Here is a 21,283-nt window from a genome sequence, read left to right on the forward strand (position 1 = left end):
CCCAATCTATTAAAAGAGAAGATGTCCTCTCAATACAATTTGCCTCTGGTTGAATCTGTTTGTCTGATAGTCAACCTCCTGAAGTAAGTACAACACAGGATTCTTGAGAAGGAAAAAAAAATCAAATTAGCCTGACTTCTTGTAGCTTTGACACTCTACTCCAAATCAGAAGCTATTTTATAGCTGCAATACACATGAAGGTGTGCCATATTGGACACACTGGATGAAAAACAGGTGTGCCACACTGGAAACACTGGATGAGAACAAAACAAAAAACAAACACACAAAATAATCCATGCCAGCTCTTGCTTATTATATTGAAATCAGTATTGCAACTTCTAGTATCAAAATGATGCAAGAATCATATATGACTATTAATAATGTTTAAAAAAGAAAAAAGCAATGTCCATGGCAACTTGACAAAAATAAAAAAGATGCTCCAGATGTCCAGATTGGAGTTTCAGCATAGGGGTAAATTAGATTGTATCAGAAGATAACTCTTTTAACTCTTAGAAGATAACATTTTCGAAACTTTTGATAAATAAAGTGAGGTTCATATTGTTAGTATATGTGTCAGTAGCCAAAAATCACATATTTCAAATGAATCATCTAATGATTAAGAACATGACTTGTCAACAACAGGTGCTGAGGCAGTAGGCAAATTGGAAAAAGACTGTCCCAAGGCTAGAGCTAAAACTGCAGATGAAAGAAATCTGTCTTTGCTGAAGGGCACTGCTGGGCAAATTGAGGCACCGATGGCCACCATTTTGCCCTGCTCTCTGTGCATAAATCAGCAAGGCAACTTGTAATAAACAGAGCTCATCCGCCATCGCAGGGTGCCTGGGAATGCTTCTGCAGCACTGCAGTAAAGGTCATCTTTACTGGTGCTTCACCAGTGTTTCACTGATGGAGGAGGTACCAACAATCACTCATTCTGATCCTTCACTTGTAGTGTTTAATTAACTTGAATGTAGTGGCAGGCAGTCTGAAAGAGAACATGGTACATGTCTGACAACTTTCTACCAGAAAGACAAGGAGTCAGTATTTGGGTTTATCAATTAGGCCATTATTATGCAAAACAGAACAACTGATTTAAGTGTAATGAAAAATATTGCAAGCTCAATGCTATGCTGTAATTGTCAAATAGGGTGAGTTTAGGATTGTTCAAATTGTAACATTTTGCTCAAAAAGTGATAAATGTAACTAATATATATTTGCACACCTTCGTTTGCATCAACACATCATTCTTTTACTGAAATATTTATTTTCAACTGCCTATTTGCACCTTATCTCACTGATACATGCCTGGTTTGAGAAAATATTGATTTGTTGCACAACCATTCCCATCAAATTTCTCTTTTGCTGAGCAACTTTGTGAGGGGGTCTACTGTGGATGCATGGCTAGCCAAACAGTTCAGTGAACTAAGCCAAACCAGTGGGTCCTTGACGTCTGTCTCAGAAAGAGTAATACACACACAATGAATTTGATCTTCAATTAAATCACTGAACAGAGCTTAAAGAATTTGACTGAAATCTCTTCCATCTCTTTAAATGAGCCGACAAAAGTGTCAGAGCTGTCACCAAGCATTAAGCACTGAGAAACCTGCTCCTCTTTTATTAAAGCCACTTCTCCTCCTGTTGTTTTAATGGCATGTCTCTTGACAATAGGACATGGCCCTGATGAAGAATGTACAGCTGTGACAGAAATCATATTGATGTTTGCATCATCTCCTGAATGATCCAACAGTATTTTATGGAAGATTACATAAATTGCACTTTTCCATTTCAGCAGATCTCCATTTATATCTAGACAAAAGACTATAAGTGGACAATCATCCTCTCATCGACAAAGGAAATCTGTCTCGTCAAAGAATAATACATGCAACATATTTGATTTTGTTTCACAGACCATAAGTGCATCTGTTCTAGACACACAACTGGACAGCATGTCCATTGTCAGACACATGGCTCTGCAAGTGGAGCGAAACGCATTGTACTTGAATCTAAAAAATGTGAAGGTTTTATTTGAACAGCTCTCTCATTCCCAAGAAAGGTTAGAGAACCCTCTACGATATATACACCTGCAGCAGCATTCCTGCGATGAGGAGCACCATAGAACACAATCAACAGTCACAAGGGAAGAGGCCCAGACTTCAATAGGCGTGGTACAAAAAAATGTGGATTTAGAGAAGACGTGACTGTAATTATGATAGGGAGGCACACGTGCTCCAACAGTGCTTCATGACCATACCCACGTCGCAGAGAAACACTCTGTAAGAATCCGTGCTAGCATGTGAGAAATAAATGACAAGCTTATCAATGTCACAGACTGAAAAATGATTACACAGGGACAACCTGAAGATTGTAGGGGAAAAAAATAAAATAAAGTTAGCAAAGGCTGGTATAAAATAACAATTAAGTGACCTTAGTGGGGTCAGAAGCAACTTGCACTGAACTTTTTGCACTGAATTTCATGCCATGATATCTAGTGAAATATAAAATGGCACATTTCTATATCTATTCTAACTATCCTGGCAGAAGACATTATGGACAAATGCCACTTTCAGGGGGCATGATGTCAGTGCATCATACTGACCAATCATAAACCCTGCACCCTTATTACAGGCTAATGCTGGTCACAGTCCTCAGGGCACTGGCCAATGCCAGCATGTCCATCTCCTGCAGAGAGAGCAATGTAGTTCCTATTTCTGTCAAGCCAGAGCCCTATGTGAGCTATATATTCCAGATAAAAGGAGACCTTTCACTTGGAAATTCATTTAGATTCACACAATAATGTCATCAAACAATGTCATCAAACTGGATGCTTTATGACCATGTGTTTGTGCTGTTCCTAAGAAGGGATGTAAAAAACTCCCTTAGCTCCTGACTGCAACAATCCCTGCAACAATCTAGAATGGGCATGAAGATGCACTGGCTCTGCTTGACCTTTTCCTGAAGAGATGCCAAATGGTGCATCCAAAAAAACACCACTTTTGAGCAAGCATAACTGGCAAATGAGTCAGTAGCAGCCATCCTGGAATATGGCTGCTTGAGGAGATAGGGTCCAGCATACCATAGCCACTGATTTGTTTAACCTGGTCGTCTTTTGTTTTATTTTTGTTCTTATAAAGCTGGCTCCTCATGTCCCTGGATCAGGCCCAAATTTCTACCAGACAATAATTACTGAAGCTGAAAAGAAATAGGGTAACACGAAAAACTTCAAGAACAGGTTTTTTTGTGTACTGTGTTGACATAGCTTCACCCAGATACCATAAGAGGACAACGTGAAATGTTCCCAACTATAGTAAATGACAGCTGTATGTGCATGCCTGTGGCTGGAATACAGTTTGGGCCTGAAGGTCACATGTTCCTTCCCCTTTCTACTCTGCAAAAAGTACTTCCAAATTCTTATTAAGATGGGTTGCAGACTCCAGCCTCATGACCTTTTTCAATTAATTCTTCCACTTACAAATGCGAAAGCAGGATATGGATACAGAATCCCTTGGACAAACTGGACTTTTTCACAACAAACATCCCATGACAGAAAAAAAAATCACACAAAGCTTAAAAGCTGTGGGCTGACATTTGGTTTAGTTTTACTAACCTGACTGTTACCAGTGTTAATGAGAAGTGACACTCAAGACAGTGTTGCATATTGCTTAAGCAATAACATTATCCATCCAATTTTCTATCACATTCTCACTTCAAAATAAATGCCTGGGCATTTGTTTTCCTTTAGTGAAAGTTTTAAAAAAGGAGGACAAAACGTGAAACTGCAGACTTGCAAATGTCTCAAATAAGTGTTAAAGTACACTGGAACCCAATATGAGGAAGGACACCAACATTTTACATGACTTTACAGTGATAATTGTCGATTTTTAACATTTTGTAGGTCATTAGTTCCAATCAGTAGTTTCCTGTAAAAAGACAGATCCTTCTGCTCAGACTGAGTGCATCCATCTGTAAATGTGCTATGCCAGCTTCCCCCACTCAGGCTGGAAACATCCTTAGTGGGACATCTGGGTAGGATGCACTAGTGTCTGTAGAGAGCTGCTATCTGCCCGTATGGTAGCATGGTCATAGAGCTTGTCTGGAAATTGGAAACAAGACTGAGGATAACATTTTAACACATTCTTTTGAATCAATACAAAACACTATGATCTGCCAAATGAACTGAAATTGAGAGCAGATTTGTAGACAGCAAGCTCATACTTCAATATGTACAAGTATGTGCAAACAACCATTTGCGTATCAGTGACAGTCATAAAATACACAAGCATTGGCACATACCACCAGCATCTTCACAACTTTACAAAATGCCTAAAAGCAAAATAGTGTGACAAAAGTTCCAAGTTCATTCCATCTGTTTCAAGGGTTTAACAGAGACAAGCACTTATTTCTCAGTCAGCATTCACAAAACAGTTCAGTGTCATGCTGAGTGAGACCTACTGCCAGCCCATATGCACATTAACCTTCAGAAACTTAAAAAATGCAAGTGAGTGCTCAGCCTGGACCTCTGTGAGATGAGTGAGTCTGATTCTCATTTCATATTCAAATATATGTAAAAGCTCAAGCAGAATCTCCAAGAAGGCCTGGAGGCTGAAGGCTGCATTCCAGGCTGAAGGCTGCATTCCAACACATTTTTACAAAGTTCTGACTAATACACTATTTGGACTTTGAGGCTAGTGTCTTGACAAATTTGCCCAATTTTTACTACAACAGGAATGAAAAACAATGACTCTGCTCTAGCCTGCAGTAGAGAGCATGATTACCCCTTCACTCCACCCAATCACACTGTTATGGAGAAATAGAAATGTGGACATGGATGCCATTGCAACTAGTATTCATGAGAAGGATATCTGCAGGCTGTTTCTGAAATACCAAAAGTTGTAGCAGAACTCTGAGACATCTAGGAGCCAAATAAAATATCTAACACTGGCATTTCAACTAAGACATTCATTAACATGCAAAGAGCTAAGAGCCCTGCAGTACTGCTCTTCCTAACTTACCAGCACACTTCAAGGGCAAGAAAGGGCAAATTGCTCTATAACGAATCTGAACCTGCTTACTCAACCAAAAAAAAAGTCACAGGCATTTGTATCTTTAGCTCAAATGTTTGCCTTTAAGAATACAATGAAAAAAAAAGTTTTATTCTTTCATTTCTGTCTTTCCTCTGCTATGATAATACTATTAACATTTTAAAAACAACAATTATATCCCCCCCCCCCCCCAAAAAAAACCCACCTGACTTATATCATAAGCAATGAACTAACTCCCTGTTTGTGGTGTACTGTTGGTACAATGCATCCAATACAACTATACAGACATTTCTGTGCAGTAAAAAAGACTGGTGGTGGAAAATGGCCAGGTCCTGAAGAAAAGCCAAATAAATAACATGAGATGGGCTGCTGAGAGAGACCAGTAATGACTGGATTTGGAGTGGCCATCTCTGACAAGTTAGGACTGGATTTGGAGTGGCCATCTCTGAAACACAAGACCAGACCCCATCCTGGCAACTCTGTGCTTTCTGATTCAGTCAGAATTGCTCCTGGGAGTGTGGCCATCTCAAAGAGACAGAGTGCCAAAGGGGCTATTCTCCTTCTCTCCCTCCTGGGATTTATGAGTGGAATTCAATCAAGCCAATGGTCTAGTCTGCCTGCTTCACTGAGTCCAATGGATCAGTTGGAAAAAGGTCAGAGGTCACGCCACAGCCATCATTACTACAATCCCATCAACCGTCTTGCCATAAATTGTCTCTGTTTGAAATAAGGTCTGTTGAAAATGGATGGAAGAATGAGAGAGGTGCACTGCCTCTAATAAGCCTGTGAGCAAAAAAGCCAGAGAGGAACAGAAAGCAGCATGAGAACATGATGCCATACTGGAATCCGGCTTTCTATTGGAAACTTCAGAAGATAAATAAAGCACGAGACTTCCCTGTTATTCCTTGTACACAGTGATTCCAGTGCAATACATGCATTTAACAACAAAGTGATTATTAAAAATATATAACAAAATAAAGGAAATAAAGCCTCGTTTGAAGTAAAACCGTCTACCAAAATTAAAACCGTCTACCAAAATTAAACAAACTCTTATTCTAAAACACTGCCAGATCTTTTTAGGCTATCTCTGATCGATGTATGACACTATAGTATTAGTTATAATATTGTACTATGTGTGGGTATTATTATCAGGACAGTGGGCACCTATCCATTCAAACATGCATTTGGTTTTATAGGCTCATTCTATGCTTGCTGGCCTTTAGTTAAAGTTCAAGCCATCAATTAACTCTGGGATGTCAAAGTTTTCCATTCATCCACAGCTAAACTGAACCAAGATGAATTGAGGTTTAGAGTGTGGGAGAACATGTAATTGTTTGGCGCTCCTATTAAACGAACAGTTCAGGTGGGCTGTGACAGCAGCAGAGGTGTGGATGAAAGGTGTAGTAGAAACGCATGCACTCTGATAGCTTTGAAGTGGGGGGGGGGGGGGGGGCGACTGGCAGGGACCTCAGCTGACTCACTTCATTAATCCATTCTCTCCTTTTCTGACTCCATGGCAACAGCCTAATAAGGTGGACCTTTCACCTGCTTGCACCCCCTAGTACCTGAACAGGGTGTGTAAAACTTGTAACAAACCTTGGAAAAATTTAGAAAAATGTGGACATCGTCTGTATGTCCATACTCTGACTGGACAACTGTAATTAAACTTAAACAGCATTAATGTTTATGCAGTGTGCCCTATCACTGCATCCTACAGACCTAATGGCCAAGGAAAGAGCAACCAAAGCTGTATAGACAGATAACCAAATTTTAGGGAGACCCTTTCCCTTTCAGTTAAAACAGCAGCCAAAGAAAGGTCTCAGAATGCAAACAGCACAGTTGGGACTCATATAACCTTTCCCATATAATTACCATGACCCTCTAAAGTACAGGAAATTTCCAATGAGGTCTTCCAGGAAGTCAGCATGAAGTAAAGCAAATGGTGCATGACCACCTGACAAGAAAGCAGAACATAGAAAGAATGATATAGCAGAAAGTCACTGGGGAACCCAAAACCACACTTACATCGTATCTCAGCCACAGGATCAGGTCTTTCTAAAGTTTCACCTTCACTGACAAGTAGGCAGAACTGAAAAAGGAGCCTTGGGACTCCAGCGAGCGCAACCGAACAGACTACTACAGGACTGAGTGAAATGTGAGGGAGATATCCCCCTAGATATGACTGGTTAGTAGTCCTCTCTGGTGTCCTGCAGTATCTTCACCCAATGAGCTCTCTGATACCTCTCTTGGTAAGACACTGGAGAGGACATGGCCATTTACCAAAAAAACATGTCAAAAAACATGCAATTAAACTGACGGAAGGCCCGTAGAAAATGAGGTGTCCACATAAGCATGCTAGTAGATCATATTACTTCAGCCTTTCTCAAGACTGCAGAGTCATAACTTACTCTGTAGTCATAACTGACTCAATAGTCATAAATCTCACTTCCAGTAAATCAGTCTGATATATAATGTGTCTGAGATATGTTTAATTTTAGGTGATCAATAAAAACAAACTATTTTTATCAGTGCTCAGCATCTGAATCCATTATGATTTTTTTTCCAAACTGTTGGAGTGTGCATTCTCAGTCAGTCATAATCAATCAAAATAAGAATCATCATCGACCATGTTGTGATATCTGGCTTACTCTGAGCAAGCATTGGCATGCTGTTCTGTTGTTGTTCTCTCAGTTTCTGATGCAGTTATGACTACAAAAACACTGGTTTCCAGAAGCAGAAGGTTAATGTGCAAATATCCTCTTTTTTCCTCAGTTAACCATCCTTAATGTTACAATGTGATCAATGCTGCATGAAATATGATCCACATTAAAATATGATTAGCCTGAACATTTCGTGTTCACAATGCTCTAGCTACAACTTTGTCATTGCTTGATTTAATGAGTACAACATTGAGTACAATACTGTTACAACTCCAGGCATTATTGCTTGCTTGGTCCGCACTGTGTCAGTGTGTCTGTTCCAGGTGTACTCCATCATTCCAAAGGCTGTTCCTAACTGGTTGTTCCCATCTCTTGTATCTGATTGATTGAGTCCCATCCCTAACTTCCAAAGTCCTTTGGCCCTTCTTTCTTCTTGTTGGAATGTTATTTTTTACTTGATATTCCTGTTTTGGATTCATGCACATGTGCTTGATTCCACCGGTTGTTTTGGAATTCACTTTAAGCTTTGGCCATTTTGGATTGTTTTGCCTTGTTGTAAATATTTTTGTTCATTTCTAGCACTTGAAAATAGTGCACACTGCTGGCACATGGAAGTAGGGAGCTTTAGACCATTTGTGTTTATACTCACCCTGTTGTTCTTTTTCACAGTATCTAGAGGTTTAAGGAAGTCTTGTGTCTTTTATTTCACTTTGGTTTCTCTAGGTAATGTAGTTCAGTTTCTCTGTTTACCTTCTTGTTTATTTATCACTTTGGCCTTGTTGGCTTCTGAAGTTTCAACCCACTATCTAATAAAACAACATAAACAAATGATACAACATCTCATCTAATTTTTATGTTGTGGTTTGTACCTAGACCAAACCATAACAAATATATTCACACAAACCTAATATGGTGAAGTTACGCTTTTCAGCAATGGTTAAATTGAATGTATCTTTCTGTATCTTTGTAGATCCAATGAGCAAAATTGGAAAGGTGGAAGATGACTCATCCGTGGTTCATCTGTGCTTTATGTGCTTCACTGAGGCGTTCACTGATATTCAAAATGTATATATATATATATATATATATATATATATATATATATATATATTCACTGATATTCAAAATGTATATATATATATATATATATATATATATATATATATATATATATATATATATATATATATATATATATATAAAATAACCAATAATAAAATGCTGAATGTATTAATGTGAATCCACATATGTAGATTTAAATCAATGCATTCAGAAGGTTAGCTGTCAGCTGTGCAGTCCTAACACCCCACTTTACTCAAATGGCCCATAATTAATGAACTAAAGATGAATGAGTATTACACCATATTTGTAATGGAACATTTTTTATTAATCCCATATGCTTGCGTGTATCATAAACTGATTTTTGATGTCACAGATTAGGCATTTGCATCCTCATTAGTTGGAGCCTTCATGGCTACCTTTACCTCATGATGCTAGGCTGCTGATTCGTAATACATTTGTATGTGCACATGTGTAGTCTCTCTGTGTGTGTGTGTGTGTGTGTGTGTGTGTGTGTGTGTCAGTCAGCATAAGAGAGAGTGAGAGTAAAGAAAGCTGCAAAGGAGAATGAAAAAGAAGAAGGGGGGAAATGATATGGGCAGTAGCTGTCTATCTATCTGTCTAGCTGTCAGTCTGTCTGCGAAGGTGTTCATGAACAGTCAGAAACACTGACACAAGAAAGAGAAAGCCAGCAGAATTGTACACTTCAGATCAATGACCCAGAGCCTAACCAAAAATATTACACTGTAACTAGCATTAAACATCAAAAGAGTCACTCTCTTTCCAACATGCAGACATGTTTGTTTTTATCCTATAGCATATGCGGTCATAAAAATGACACAAATACGACCTCACATATGTATTACTATCTATATGTAATAAGAATTTTCTATGGCTAGCCAGTAACAAAAAAGATATTCCTTGTCCTTGTCAGCATAAAAAAATGAATCAGCTATATGGAATAAGCACTTTACTTTATCAGGACTGTTTTCTGTTCCTGACAAGGTAGATTACCTCTGCATTGCTCTGGCTCTGCTCCATCATCAGGACATTTTAGTCCTGAAAATGTATGAACACACGCGCGCGCGCGCGCACACACACACACACACACACACACACACACACACACACACACACACACACACACACGGCCAGAGTGGAGCCAGGCAGCTCTTTTGCTGGTGTTTTGTTTACCTGACATGTACTAGGATGATTAATTTCAGGGCTTTGCAGCAGCTGTTGTCTTGTAAGGTCTAAAGCAGATCAACATGAAATATGAGTGGGAGGGCATAGGCTAATTAACTTCCTAACCTGGACTATTCATGGTACAGGAAGGACTTCCATTCTTTTGCAGTTTCCTTAAGTAAACTATTCTTTCAATATCCATTAATAAATCACACTGTTCAGTTCTGAAAATGTTCCCCAGAGTAGGATTAACATCTTTTTGAGTTACCAGAAATTCTTTGCAAAGCAGTACTTAACTCTCAGTTTTGAATTCTGATGTAGTGCTACTCTGAGTCATAACGTAGTTATTGTCTGGGTCATGAGTCATCATTAGCATTAATATAACAAGAGGCTAGCGACAGGAAGTGGATGAAATCTTGTTTTAATGGGGTCAAATGTAAAAAAAAGCAGTCTTAAAAGCAATGTTGAATTGAAGTGGGGAGAGCATAGGAAACGAATTAACTCTGGGGTATCAGATGTATTTCAAGTATAGTACAAATTTTATTTGTTTGTGTGTGTGTGTGTGTGTGTGTGTGTGTGTGTGCATATGGGTGAATATGTTTAGCTACCTCATGAGAACAAAATACTTCATGTCTTCCCCATAGTAATGTTGTGACCTTTCCCCTGACACTATGTTTAAATGATGTTTAGTTGAGGCTCACTGAATTTTGTAAATGGATTAAGGGGCATTTTTCGACACCGTTACTTATTTGCCATGTATGCATCTCCAGCTGTGACTGCATGCTCTAGTGAAACTGCCTGCTGCATTCTTTCAGCAAGCACCCTTCTGGCAGTAGAAATACAGCAGGTTTGTCTCTCAGGAATGGTGCAACAAGATTACGACATACGAAGTGCTGGGCTCTTCTGCTGCCCATCGGTGGGAGCACTGAACTGAGACCAGGATGTTAGCTTCACTTATTCTGTGAGTGTCTGGGTTCATCCTGAATGTGGACCTTGTCCCTTCTCCTAATGGTCTTCAGCATGAAAAGCACATAAGCTCTCAGACACTCCTCTGCAAAATTTCCACATTAGAGTTTAATATGTTCAGAAATCTTTTCAAGTGCAGATGACACAGATGCAACTCCCACTGCATTGCTTGATCTGCTCTACTTGTAGCCTGCACACATAAAACTGAATATATTCTACAGTGTTACTGATTAATGAAAAAACAACAATACATTTTTGTTTTACTTTATGTTTTTCTGATGATAATAATATAGATGCTATGTTCCTTATAAATATTCACTACCATTGTTTCTTGCATATTTGTTGTTAATCAGTGAAATCAAGGAAATTTCTATGTAAACTATGATGTTGATCTTTCTTTATCATGTTTCAACAGAACTCTTTTGCTTTTGCTGATAAATTTGTGGCTCTAGCAAAAAGTTCCTGGAAAGCTATTACCAGCTTTGGGTTTTGTCAGCATGTTCCTGTCAAAACATTATTTAAAGGAATATTTACTTCAATATTTAGCTAAGAGGCCTGCAGACCTTCACAAGTCATAAGGCACCCTCTTTAGGAAAGAAGCAATGTGTGTATTTGTACCAATGCAAGAATTTGAGGATTGAGCTTTCTGGTGCACTCACCAATGATCAGCTTTGAACCACAATGCTTTAAAACAGTTACAACATCTTACCTTTGGTGTCCTGGAATATTTCCCTGCTCTAGCATCCTTGATATAAGTAATGTCCAGAAGTTCTGTCTCCTACAGAAAAAAAACAACACAGAAGAATATTTCAGAACATCTACATTCTCTACATTTAAGATAATTTATTAGTCATAATTTAAGTCACTTTAAGTCATGTCATAACACCTGCCATAAGAATCTGAAAAAAGGTGAGATTAAGACACTTTACTTTGAGCCACTTTACTAAGAGCCACACAGGAATAGCAAATCAAAAATCAACAGATAATGCCAATCTCAACAGTCTTAATAGACATCCTTGTGTAAGGTTATCTAATACATCATCAAGCATTCCCCCACACTGCAAATCTGTAATAGCCTTCTCAGTGTCTAAGGCCACACCCAGCCACACTGGCACATGCTCAGTGCCATCAGTTCCATCCGTATCTACCATATTTTACAAAGACACAATACAACAAACCACTCAACTTCACAGTCCTCCAAGTACCTAGAACACAGAACATCTCAGCCATTCCACCTTATAGTGCATTTTCCCAGCTAGTCCGTATTTTCCTTATCCACAGCCGCTGACTAGGCCTTTCAGCTACTTCTGATAGCTCCTTCACAGCTACCCATAATTCACAGCCTCTAAAACCAAACAGCACAAGCAAAGCTGTACAACACCATGTCTAGCCTCAGCATGGTTAATGCACTAGCAATATCTAATCTCACTTCATCCCATCTACCAATATTTATCGCCTGCATTCACTAACCACTCTATTCATATCACCACTAGACAAAGCACAGGTTTTTTTTGGTTTTTTTTTTATACCAGATGCCCTTCCCATCACAAACCTCCCATTAATTGGGCTTGGAACCAGTGCTGGAAGTGCACTGCATCCCTGATGGCTGGTCTGGGTTGTGGGCTTAACTCAGGGGCCCAACAGCAGAAATCTGGTGGTATCATGACTTGAACCCCCAACTATCCAATCAGCAACCAGAAGTTCTAACCTATTGACCTATCACTGCCTCATATCCTTGTATCTATTATTTTGCACAGTTGTTACATTCCACAATCATAGGTTTCTGTTGAAGTAACAGAATGCACATTCGGTGCAATTTTGCATCTTGGGCAGAAGCAAATTAACTATACATACCACAAAAGGATGATGACAAAGAACTGCCAAAAGACGATGTCATAAAATGTAAATGGAAAAATTTATTTATTTGACAGTTTACTAGATATGTAACAAAAAATTGACATTGTGACTTTTTTATTTCATCATAATAACCCTAGTGGTGGATGCTGTGGAGGGCACCGCTGAGGGTGTAATGGGCGTGTGCTCACTGGAGCATGCAAAGCTATCTCAACAAGGGGAATAGAGTTCGGACAAGAGGAGAAGCTGATGAAGATCATTCTGAGGCCCTGATTTACTTTGCAAAATGTGCAAACTGAACACCTGCAGAAAACTCTCCAAGTTAATCTACTAAAAGAATATATAGAGGATTGCATTTTTCAACAGAGCAAAATAACAGGTTACATCTAGCAATTGTATTTTGGTTTTATTTTATTATGTTATATTTTAACTTCCTCGGTTCTTTCATTTTACCCACAGTGGTACCGTATACTGACTGTTACTTTAGCTCTGAAAAACACTTATTTTCTATTCATCTAACATTGAGGAAAACTTACCTTAGCAAAAAGCTATTTAATGAGTGTCTTTGCGCAAGATGTCAGTTATGCAAGGTTTTTTTTAATCCTGTAGGTCACCTGTAAACTGCCCATTAGCTACAAGTACAATTTATTGGCCTGACTACCCAGAGTAGCACCCTTTAATTGGGATCTTCGTAAATCAGAGCCTGAGAGCACAATGACAGACTGACATCTCAGCACAATTTACCTGGTGTTTCAGTCACACAAGACACTCCGTTATCACATCTTCAAACACCATAGCAGCTTCTGACGGCTGGTTAGACTACTATGGGACTACCTCTAAAAGTCTATCATTGATGGAGAGAGAGAGAAAGAGAGAGGCTTTACGAGTTTGCCTACTTGTCTCTCACCAGTGAAAAGGTTAATAAGCATAACTTCATAATAAAAGGTTCTTTCTTATCTTGTCGCTCTACCCACGTGGAGGCAAAGAGTGACACTAACATGAAAAGGAACTTCTCATATGTGGGTCCAATATTGACACGAGCCTGCATCAAACATCACTTCTATGTATTTCATACCATGACAGTCAGAGACATAGTGACACTAGCTCCCTGACAGTAGTCAAATAATCTGTTTGGTACCAGTTGGTACTCACTCCTGTAATGAGAAATTAAGAACAGAGCCTTACTGCTTGTAAGATCACGTTCCATTTTCATGGCTCATGGATCCAGTCTGTTTCACTAAAAGCCTAAGAGAATGTCTAAAAATCAACGGTGTGTTTGGGTGGTATTAATACACAGTATGGGTATTAATATGCAGGTGTTAATGGTGTTAATATATAGCATTAATATACAGGATGAAGCATGGGTGAAGCTGACATCGCTGAAGAAACTGATCTTAGAATACAGATTTAGTGTTTAGATCAACTCTAATCTGCAGTGATGCCTGAAAAATGTAATTGCATTTTATAGTGATGCATCTCCAACTGGTTGTGCAAACAAGCCCCAGAGGCAGCAATAAATCTTCACATCTCTGCAAGCGTTTCATTGGTTAGAAAAGAATGACTAACTGGCATTCGTGATCCCCATACAAGGCTGTTCATAGGCAGCAGACGTTAAATCTGACTGAAAGAGCGCTCAAATCAAAGTTTTGAAAGTTTACAACCCAGAAGAGTTACTGAAAAACCTTTTTAAGCAAATAAATAAGCTGAAGGTGTAGAAAAGGTTTGAATAAATACAATGTCCCTTACGTAAAACATCTCAGTGAACAGGTGAACATCTCAGTGAACAGGTGATAGTAACGGTGCACAATGCAGGATAGATGGCCCAAACAGTAGCATGGTTCCACATAGCTTCTCATCTCTGTCCCTGTTCTGAACAATGTACAACAACTTTGGACTTAGGGAATTAAAACAACTGTCAGATTTTAGGCATGACATCTGCAATCAGCTGCTGAGGCTTACACAACCTCTGGAGCACATCCTTTTGAGAGATCGTCTTTGAACACAGTTTTCCCACTGAGAGTAAAATTGATTGTTCCCTCTCCTGTGCCCTCCCTCACACACATGCAATCACACAAGACATCACCCAATCCGTAGGTGCGGTGTGTGTACATGAGAAAGAGAGAGAGAGAGAGAGAGAGAGAGAGAGAGAGAGAGAGAGCGAGAGAGAGCGAGAGAGAGAGAGAGACAGAGATAGAGAGAGAGAGAGAGAGAGACACTCATCTCCTGACTACAGTCTCCAGCTCTACATGCCTACATCTGCATGTTCTCTATCTTAACTTAGGTCATGCAGAGATTAAGCCAGTCTGCAAATTTCCCAAATCACTGAGCACTCTCTCCAGTCACTCAAGAGGACAAATTAAAACATGCTTTGCTGATGTCAACAAATTACACATCACATTTCTCTGAACAGATGTACCCAGCGCCTGCCTTTAAGCTCTCAGCTAGTAAAGGCCTTCATTTGCCACTGGAAATGAACTAAAACATCTAAAATGGCAGCCTTCTCTTCTCAAATCAATTTAACAGGCTCTGTTTGCAGTGGGAGATGCTTTGAGTCAAAGGTTAGCATTTCCAGCCGCACTATAAAAGCTGCTCTTTGAAGTGTGTGTTTAAAGAGATGCCGTGCTGTGTGAAGCGGGAAGCTTCACCACCTCAGGAAAGAGTAGCACAGTGAGGCCTTCAGCTCTCATCAACTAATCATTCACTGTGTGTGTGTGTGTGTGTGTGTGTGTGTGTATGTGTCACATGCTCTCGCTCATTACCTTAGAAATTGACGACATTTAGGCTAACATCCTGGTTCCTGCTGGCATTCATAAGCATCAAATGCACTACAGCGAGTATAAGTGAAGAAAATTCCATTTTGGCTTTGGATCAAATTCCGGAGTAATTACAACTTTGGGAGTAGTTAATTTTACCTAGTTCTTTTACATTCAGTGTCAGCTATTCATGAAGATGATTCATGAAAAGCTGTTTCTCTTTGTCTCATTGCAGTGGGATGTCGGTGGGTACTTGACTTCATGTATATCTTTCTGCATAGATTAATCCTATATCCCAAAATCTGCACAGTGCCTCATTCACTGACTCTTGTATCTCTTGAAATTCTACAAGGCTCCATATCTGTTATATCACAGCATTGTAATGCACAACTTCCAACCCGACTCCTACCTCCTTGCCCCGGCATTGCTGCAAATCAATTTAGATTCAATACCGTCACTATCTATCACCACCCGCCAGTGTAGATGCGGTGAGCAGAGGGGGCCGACTGAGTCAGCAGCAGCAAACGTCACCATCATTGGAGTTGCATTAATATTACCTGCTTTTGCAAAGTCAACTTCTTACTATTCAAACCCCCGTTCACATTATGGACAGATGCATTCCCAGGGAGCACATGCAGTCATACTAATAAATGTATTTCATATTTACATGTAAGACGCTCTGGATAAGAGTGTCTGCCAAATGCTGTAAATATAAATTAAAAATGTAAATGTAAACATTAAGCACAGCACATGGTGGAAGTCTAAAGAATAAATAGCATCCTCATTTTAAACGAGACCTTCCAGCCCTTTATCCTAATCCCAGTTCCCTTGAGAGAATATAAGAAGCAAACATAGTGAAGAACAGTAACAGTGGATTGGAGTTCTTTCCAGAAGCAAGGCAGGTTGGGTCTGAGAGACAGCAGGCAGACACTGCCATGCATCAAGGTCTATATTAGACCTGAAAGCTATGACATGTGCCCCTGCTCCCTACCCTCTGCAGGTCCAAAATAAACCCTGTCAAACAAGGTATCAAGTGAACTCCCGAACAGAGATGCAGACAGATAGAGAGAGAGAAAAATATTCCACCCTCCACTGTTCTTACAAATCAAATGGACAGCCATTTACATGACCAAACAGGACCTACACTGCACTTAAGGAAGGCTGAGCTCCAGGTTTCTGCTCCTGCTTGTGAAAGGTGAGTATAAATGTTTATTTCTATGCTGGCATATTTACAGCTAGAGATGGATTATTCACTCCGGCTGACTTGACATCCTCCATCTGTTGCATCAGTAAATCAATGAGCTCATCTAATGTGTGCAGGATGACATTAAGGATGGTACCGGAGCATCTAACATGCAGGGCAACCCACTGAGGCTACTGGCGACTACATGTGAGAGCAGTGAAACCTGTGGAATAGTGCTAATGGTGGTATGTGCTCTGCTGTCTTTGGCAATGAGTTCTGTTGTGCAAGCCGAGTGAGAAAGACTATACCTCTGAACATGACAGTCACAGATATTTCCTCCACTGGTTCACTGTTTGAGCAGCACACAACCACAGAAGGACCTCAGGGTCTCAGGAGGAAATGAACCCTCTGTCTCACAGCCTCAAGATCCTGTGGCTTCCTGGTAGCCTCTGCACCACAGCCAAGGATATTCGTATTTTACTGTTCATTTTAACTGTTCAATAGAAGTCATAAAGCTGACCCCGACTCTCTGTTGTCACCTGTTGTGTATTCACCATGACAGATAAGAGGCTGGTGTTGATGCCTGTGTGTCGGTAATGTCCCCTTCGGCAAAGCAGGCAGAAACAGTGAATAGGGACAGGCTGGACTTGGAGGAAATCAGCAGAGTGAACCAGTGGCCCTTTCCTGATAACGCCTATCAGTCCTGCCCACACACTGCTGCCCCATGCACTATAAGATAACGAGCACGAATGGCCCTCTCCCTCCGAGCCCTGCCTCTACTTTCTCTGACTGGCTAACCATCTTGTGTGCATAGAGGATTGATTCTCAGGGTGGGCCCACATAGGTCAAGCACAAGGCCATCAGTCAAGTGGCACACAGTAAGTGCTCTCATGACCAACCTCTCTGGATGAAGAATGCAGACAGATGCCCTGGCTGTTTTTTTTCAACAAACTGTCAGCAAGGCACAAATATGATGCCTTCGGTCCATCGGTCAATGACAGGAGGTCCCGGGAGCTGAGAAGATTCTAAACAGGGTCCGCTGTCATTGGAAAAGCACGTCCTTGTCACTCATATCCGTTTGCTCTGCTTGCCTCTTCCTTGGGGATAGGTACTTCATTTTGTAGACCAATCTGCCAGCTTAAGACTGATGCCTAGGAGAGGCATCCCCTTTTATATTCCCTTACCAAGAGCGATTAGTCCTCATTTCCCTAAGGTCAAAGTCTGTCCTCTTAAAGCTATGTTTTTTCTTCCATCTGAATGGTATACATATCATAACTGCATACTTCACAGGCTCATCTAAACATTACAGACAGCCCTGCAACAAGACTGACTAAAAGGTTTAATGTGTGTGAGAGGTTTTTAAAAAAAAATCACACACCTTTTTGCTGCAAGAGGGCAATGTGTGCAACAGGTTTTGCAGAATAGATGTTGGCTAGAGTTTGAGAAGAGCAGTTAAAATATTACTGTTCAGGAGATGTAGGCCAAAGCCCACACACCTCAAATGTTCTATATTACAAATATAAATACACACTGATGGGATACAAAAAGATGAAAGAGTGTGTTCTACTCAAGAAATATTTCTGATATCGCCCTTACTGCAATAATATTGTAGATCACCTGAATAGGATTCAGGGGTCTTTTGAAACTAGGAAAATAGTAAGGGAATAGAAAGTCATTTCCCATGCTGTACGGCTTCTCAAAATTCCATTGCTAGAATCAAAGCATTTCACAAAGTCATCTGAACAAAATCTCTTTGAAGACACACCGCTCGCTCTTAACATATTCACAAAAGCAGAGAATGAAGATCGCTCTCAGGTAGAGAGCAGACGATTGTGGATTCTCCCATACTGTACCAGAATAAGGTTTTGGATTATAGCAGAGCAGAGCTATGACACAAAATACCTTGAGAAATAAGATTTGTGTAAGTAATCCAGACACAGTTGCATTTCAATCATGGTAATCGTCCTCAGCCCTTTGGGCATTTAGAGTGGTTAGACATTACCAAGCTATAGGCCTACATCTGAATGGACTTTACAATGGCATGGTGCTTACAAACTCTTTTGGAATTAATATAATCAAATCATAGAGCCACATTATCTTTTCTGTGACTTTGCCCATCAGCAACCTATTTGCTGACAGATCCATGTGCCTGCTCTCTGTCTGCCTCTCTCTCTCTCTCTCTCTCTCTCTCTCTCTCTCTCTCTCTCTCTCTCTCTCTCTCTCTCTCTCTCTCTCTCTCTCTCGAGGAACAGTGACACGGGGGAGCCGGTATTTTAAGTATGGCAGACTCCAGTGCCTTTGCCTTGCCTCAAAGCACTTGGGCAGCGTTTAAATTTGATACATCCTTATCATTCTACCAAATTGAATTGACTGAACACAAGAAAAAAAGATGAGTGACCTACATCTCTGACATACTTAGGAGGGAAGGCAGAAAACAGAGCAGAGGATAGGGGCATCCAGGCTAGGATGGGATGGACAGCACACTCCATCCATGTACAACATGAGCACATTAACACGCACAAAGGCATCACATAAAACTCTTAAATTCTTCACTCTGACCTGCTGTTTGATAACTGATGATAGCTAGATAATTACCATCGGGCTGCTTTTTATAGAGCATCTGAGGGCATCCCACTCCTGGGCTACAGATGCAAATGCACTGTTCTTTCTCAAATGAAAATTAAACAGAGCACACAGGATTCAGGATTTGCCTATATTTCTGTATGATTTTACTTAAACTCTCATAATATTCCCTATTTGTGTATTCATACATTTTATGGCACCAACATGCTCATAATTAAAAATATTTATGGTTATTAAGTTATAAACCATTCTCCTCAGGGGCATAATGACAAAATATTAAACACATTCAATGCATTTCAGTTAAAGCCACTTTCTTGCAGTATCATGCTATGCATGGAAATAAAATTTGGGGGAACTTAATTTAAAATAGGTGCCATATGTACTGAACTGTTAGCAGTGCCAAACCTGTGGTGACATCATAGCAACAGGGATTGGTGTGTGAAGTAAAAGTGTGTGTCAGCGTTAGCCAAATAAAGAGTCAACTCCATAAGGCAAGTCATACAATGTTACAACAGGGAGATGACCCAAACACACACAGACAGGAACTTCCTGTCATTACACGCTGTTGTTGTTGTTCCAGACTAAAGCTGAGGAAGAAACCAGTTTGTCAGGGAGTTTATTTGGTATATTTCCAGACCTAACGGACAACCCACCCCATAAACTAAACTATTTTCTGCATGTTTCACTATATTTTAAAACCCCTGGCAGTGTTGGCAGTGTTGTGAAATGTGGGTCACAGTAAGATAAGGTTAAAGATAATGTTAAAAAATGACCTCCCATGAACTTCTATGGAGCAAAGAATGAGAAAATAGTAATATATTGCTAACACAGCAATGCAGTATCTTACAGCAAAAAACTGATAAAGAGTGGTTACTGTCAGTTTTGCCATTTTGCAAAAACATTCTGCAAAAGAACTCTTTATAATGCCATTTCAGTTTTGAAGTGCAGCACTCCAGAGTTAACTTAAATGAGTTTGGGGATTAGACATGGTGGTTGGGAATTAAAACTTCTTAATTTACCATATGTCTGTATTCACACAAAATTGCTTTATAAATTAATGCAACAGGATAATACCTTCTAGTAGTTTTTCCAACTATAACTATATCCTGATAAATAACAGGATGTATACAGTCATTGCTTTCCATAGCAGATAAGTATGTGAACTTGAGTGAGTAAACAATCTTGGGAAATTAGGAATAAGAACACAGGTAACTGAAGCTAGTATGCAATATAGCCAGAATGCGACCCGTTAAGGTAGTATCATGTTATCTTAAATAATATAAAAATCTCCAGTGAATATATTAATGCACTGATTCCTTACACATTAATCTGAAGATATGATACCTTTGAAAATATTTAATTTATCACGCTCACCAAGACCCTCTGAAACTCAAACAAGTTGCACTATGCAAGATTACAGTATGTGAGATTATATATATTGTGCTATTTATGGTTTTTGCCATTACGTTAGTAGCATTCTTTTTGTGTTTTCCCAAAAACAAACAAACAAACAAAAACATATCCGACTCAACTTTTTCATTCTTGTGGAAGATAATTCCTTGAAAATCAGTAAATTTGCAAGATCTGCCATTGACGACAGATGCCACCATTTGACACAGCAGAGTTCTCACACAGCATGCATCACCATGTGCCAAAATCCTGTTGATGCCACATAATGTTTATATTAAAAGCACAGATGCTCAAATGCTTGCATAACACAGCATGCAATCTACTGGACCATAGATCAGAACTTATTTTCAGCATACCTTCAGCATACCTTTCAGCATGCTCCCTGCAAAGTGAGATAATGCTCTGAATCCACCAGTAGCACTGACCATGTGAGAAGCTCCAGACGGAGCCTGTTCACTTTAACTAAAGTGGCTGTAGCTCTGTGACCCTAGGAGCCAAACAGGGACACCCAAAAGCATTATTTTCTAATCAAAGGTTAGGAACGTGGTCTGAAAAGGCAGGAATAATCAATCCTGCAGTCTCTTTAAAGCA

The 21,283-nt window shown here is 39.8% G+C and overlaps 1 protein-coding gene across 4 annotated transcripts in view; it reads right to left on the reverse strand.

Moving 5' to 3' along the window:
- The window catches only part of LOC113589181 (1-phosphatidylinositol 4,5-bisphosphate phosphodiesterase beta-1), a 78,790-nt gene that overhangs the window by 46,490 nt on the left and 11,017 nt on the right, over nucleotides 1–21,283 (reverse strand). For all 4 annotated transcript variants that reach the window (XM_027028832.2, XM_027028753.2, XM_027029066.2 and 1 more), the window contains exon 3: nucleotides 11,619–11,687. In XM_027028832.2, coding sequence (XP_026884633.1) covers nucleotides 11,619–11,687 — 69 coding nt within the window. The remainder of the gene's footprint in view (nucleotides 1–11,618; nucleotides 11,688–21,283) is intronic.

This window comes from Electrophorus electricus, chromosome 3 (assembly GCF_013358815.1).
Source record: "Electrophorus electricus isolate fEleEle1 chromosome 3, fEleEle1.pri, whole genome shotgun sequence".
Taxonomy (NCBI): Eukaryota; Metazoa; Chordata; class Actinopteri; order Gymnotiformes; family Gymnotidae; genus Electrophorus; species Electrophorus electricus.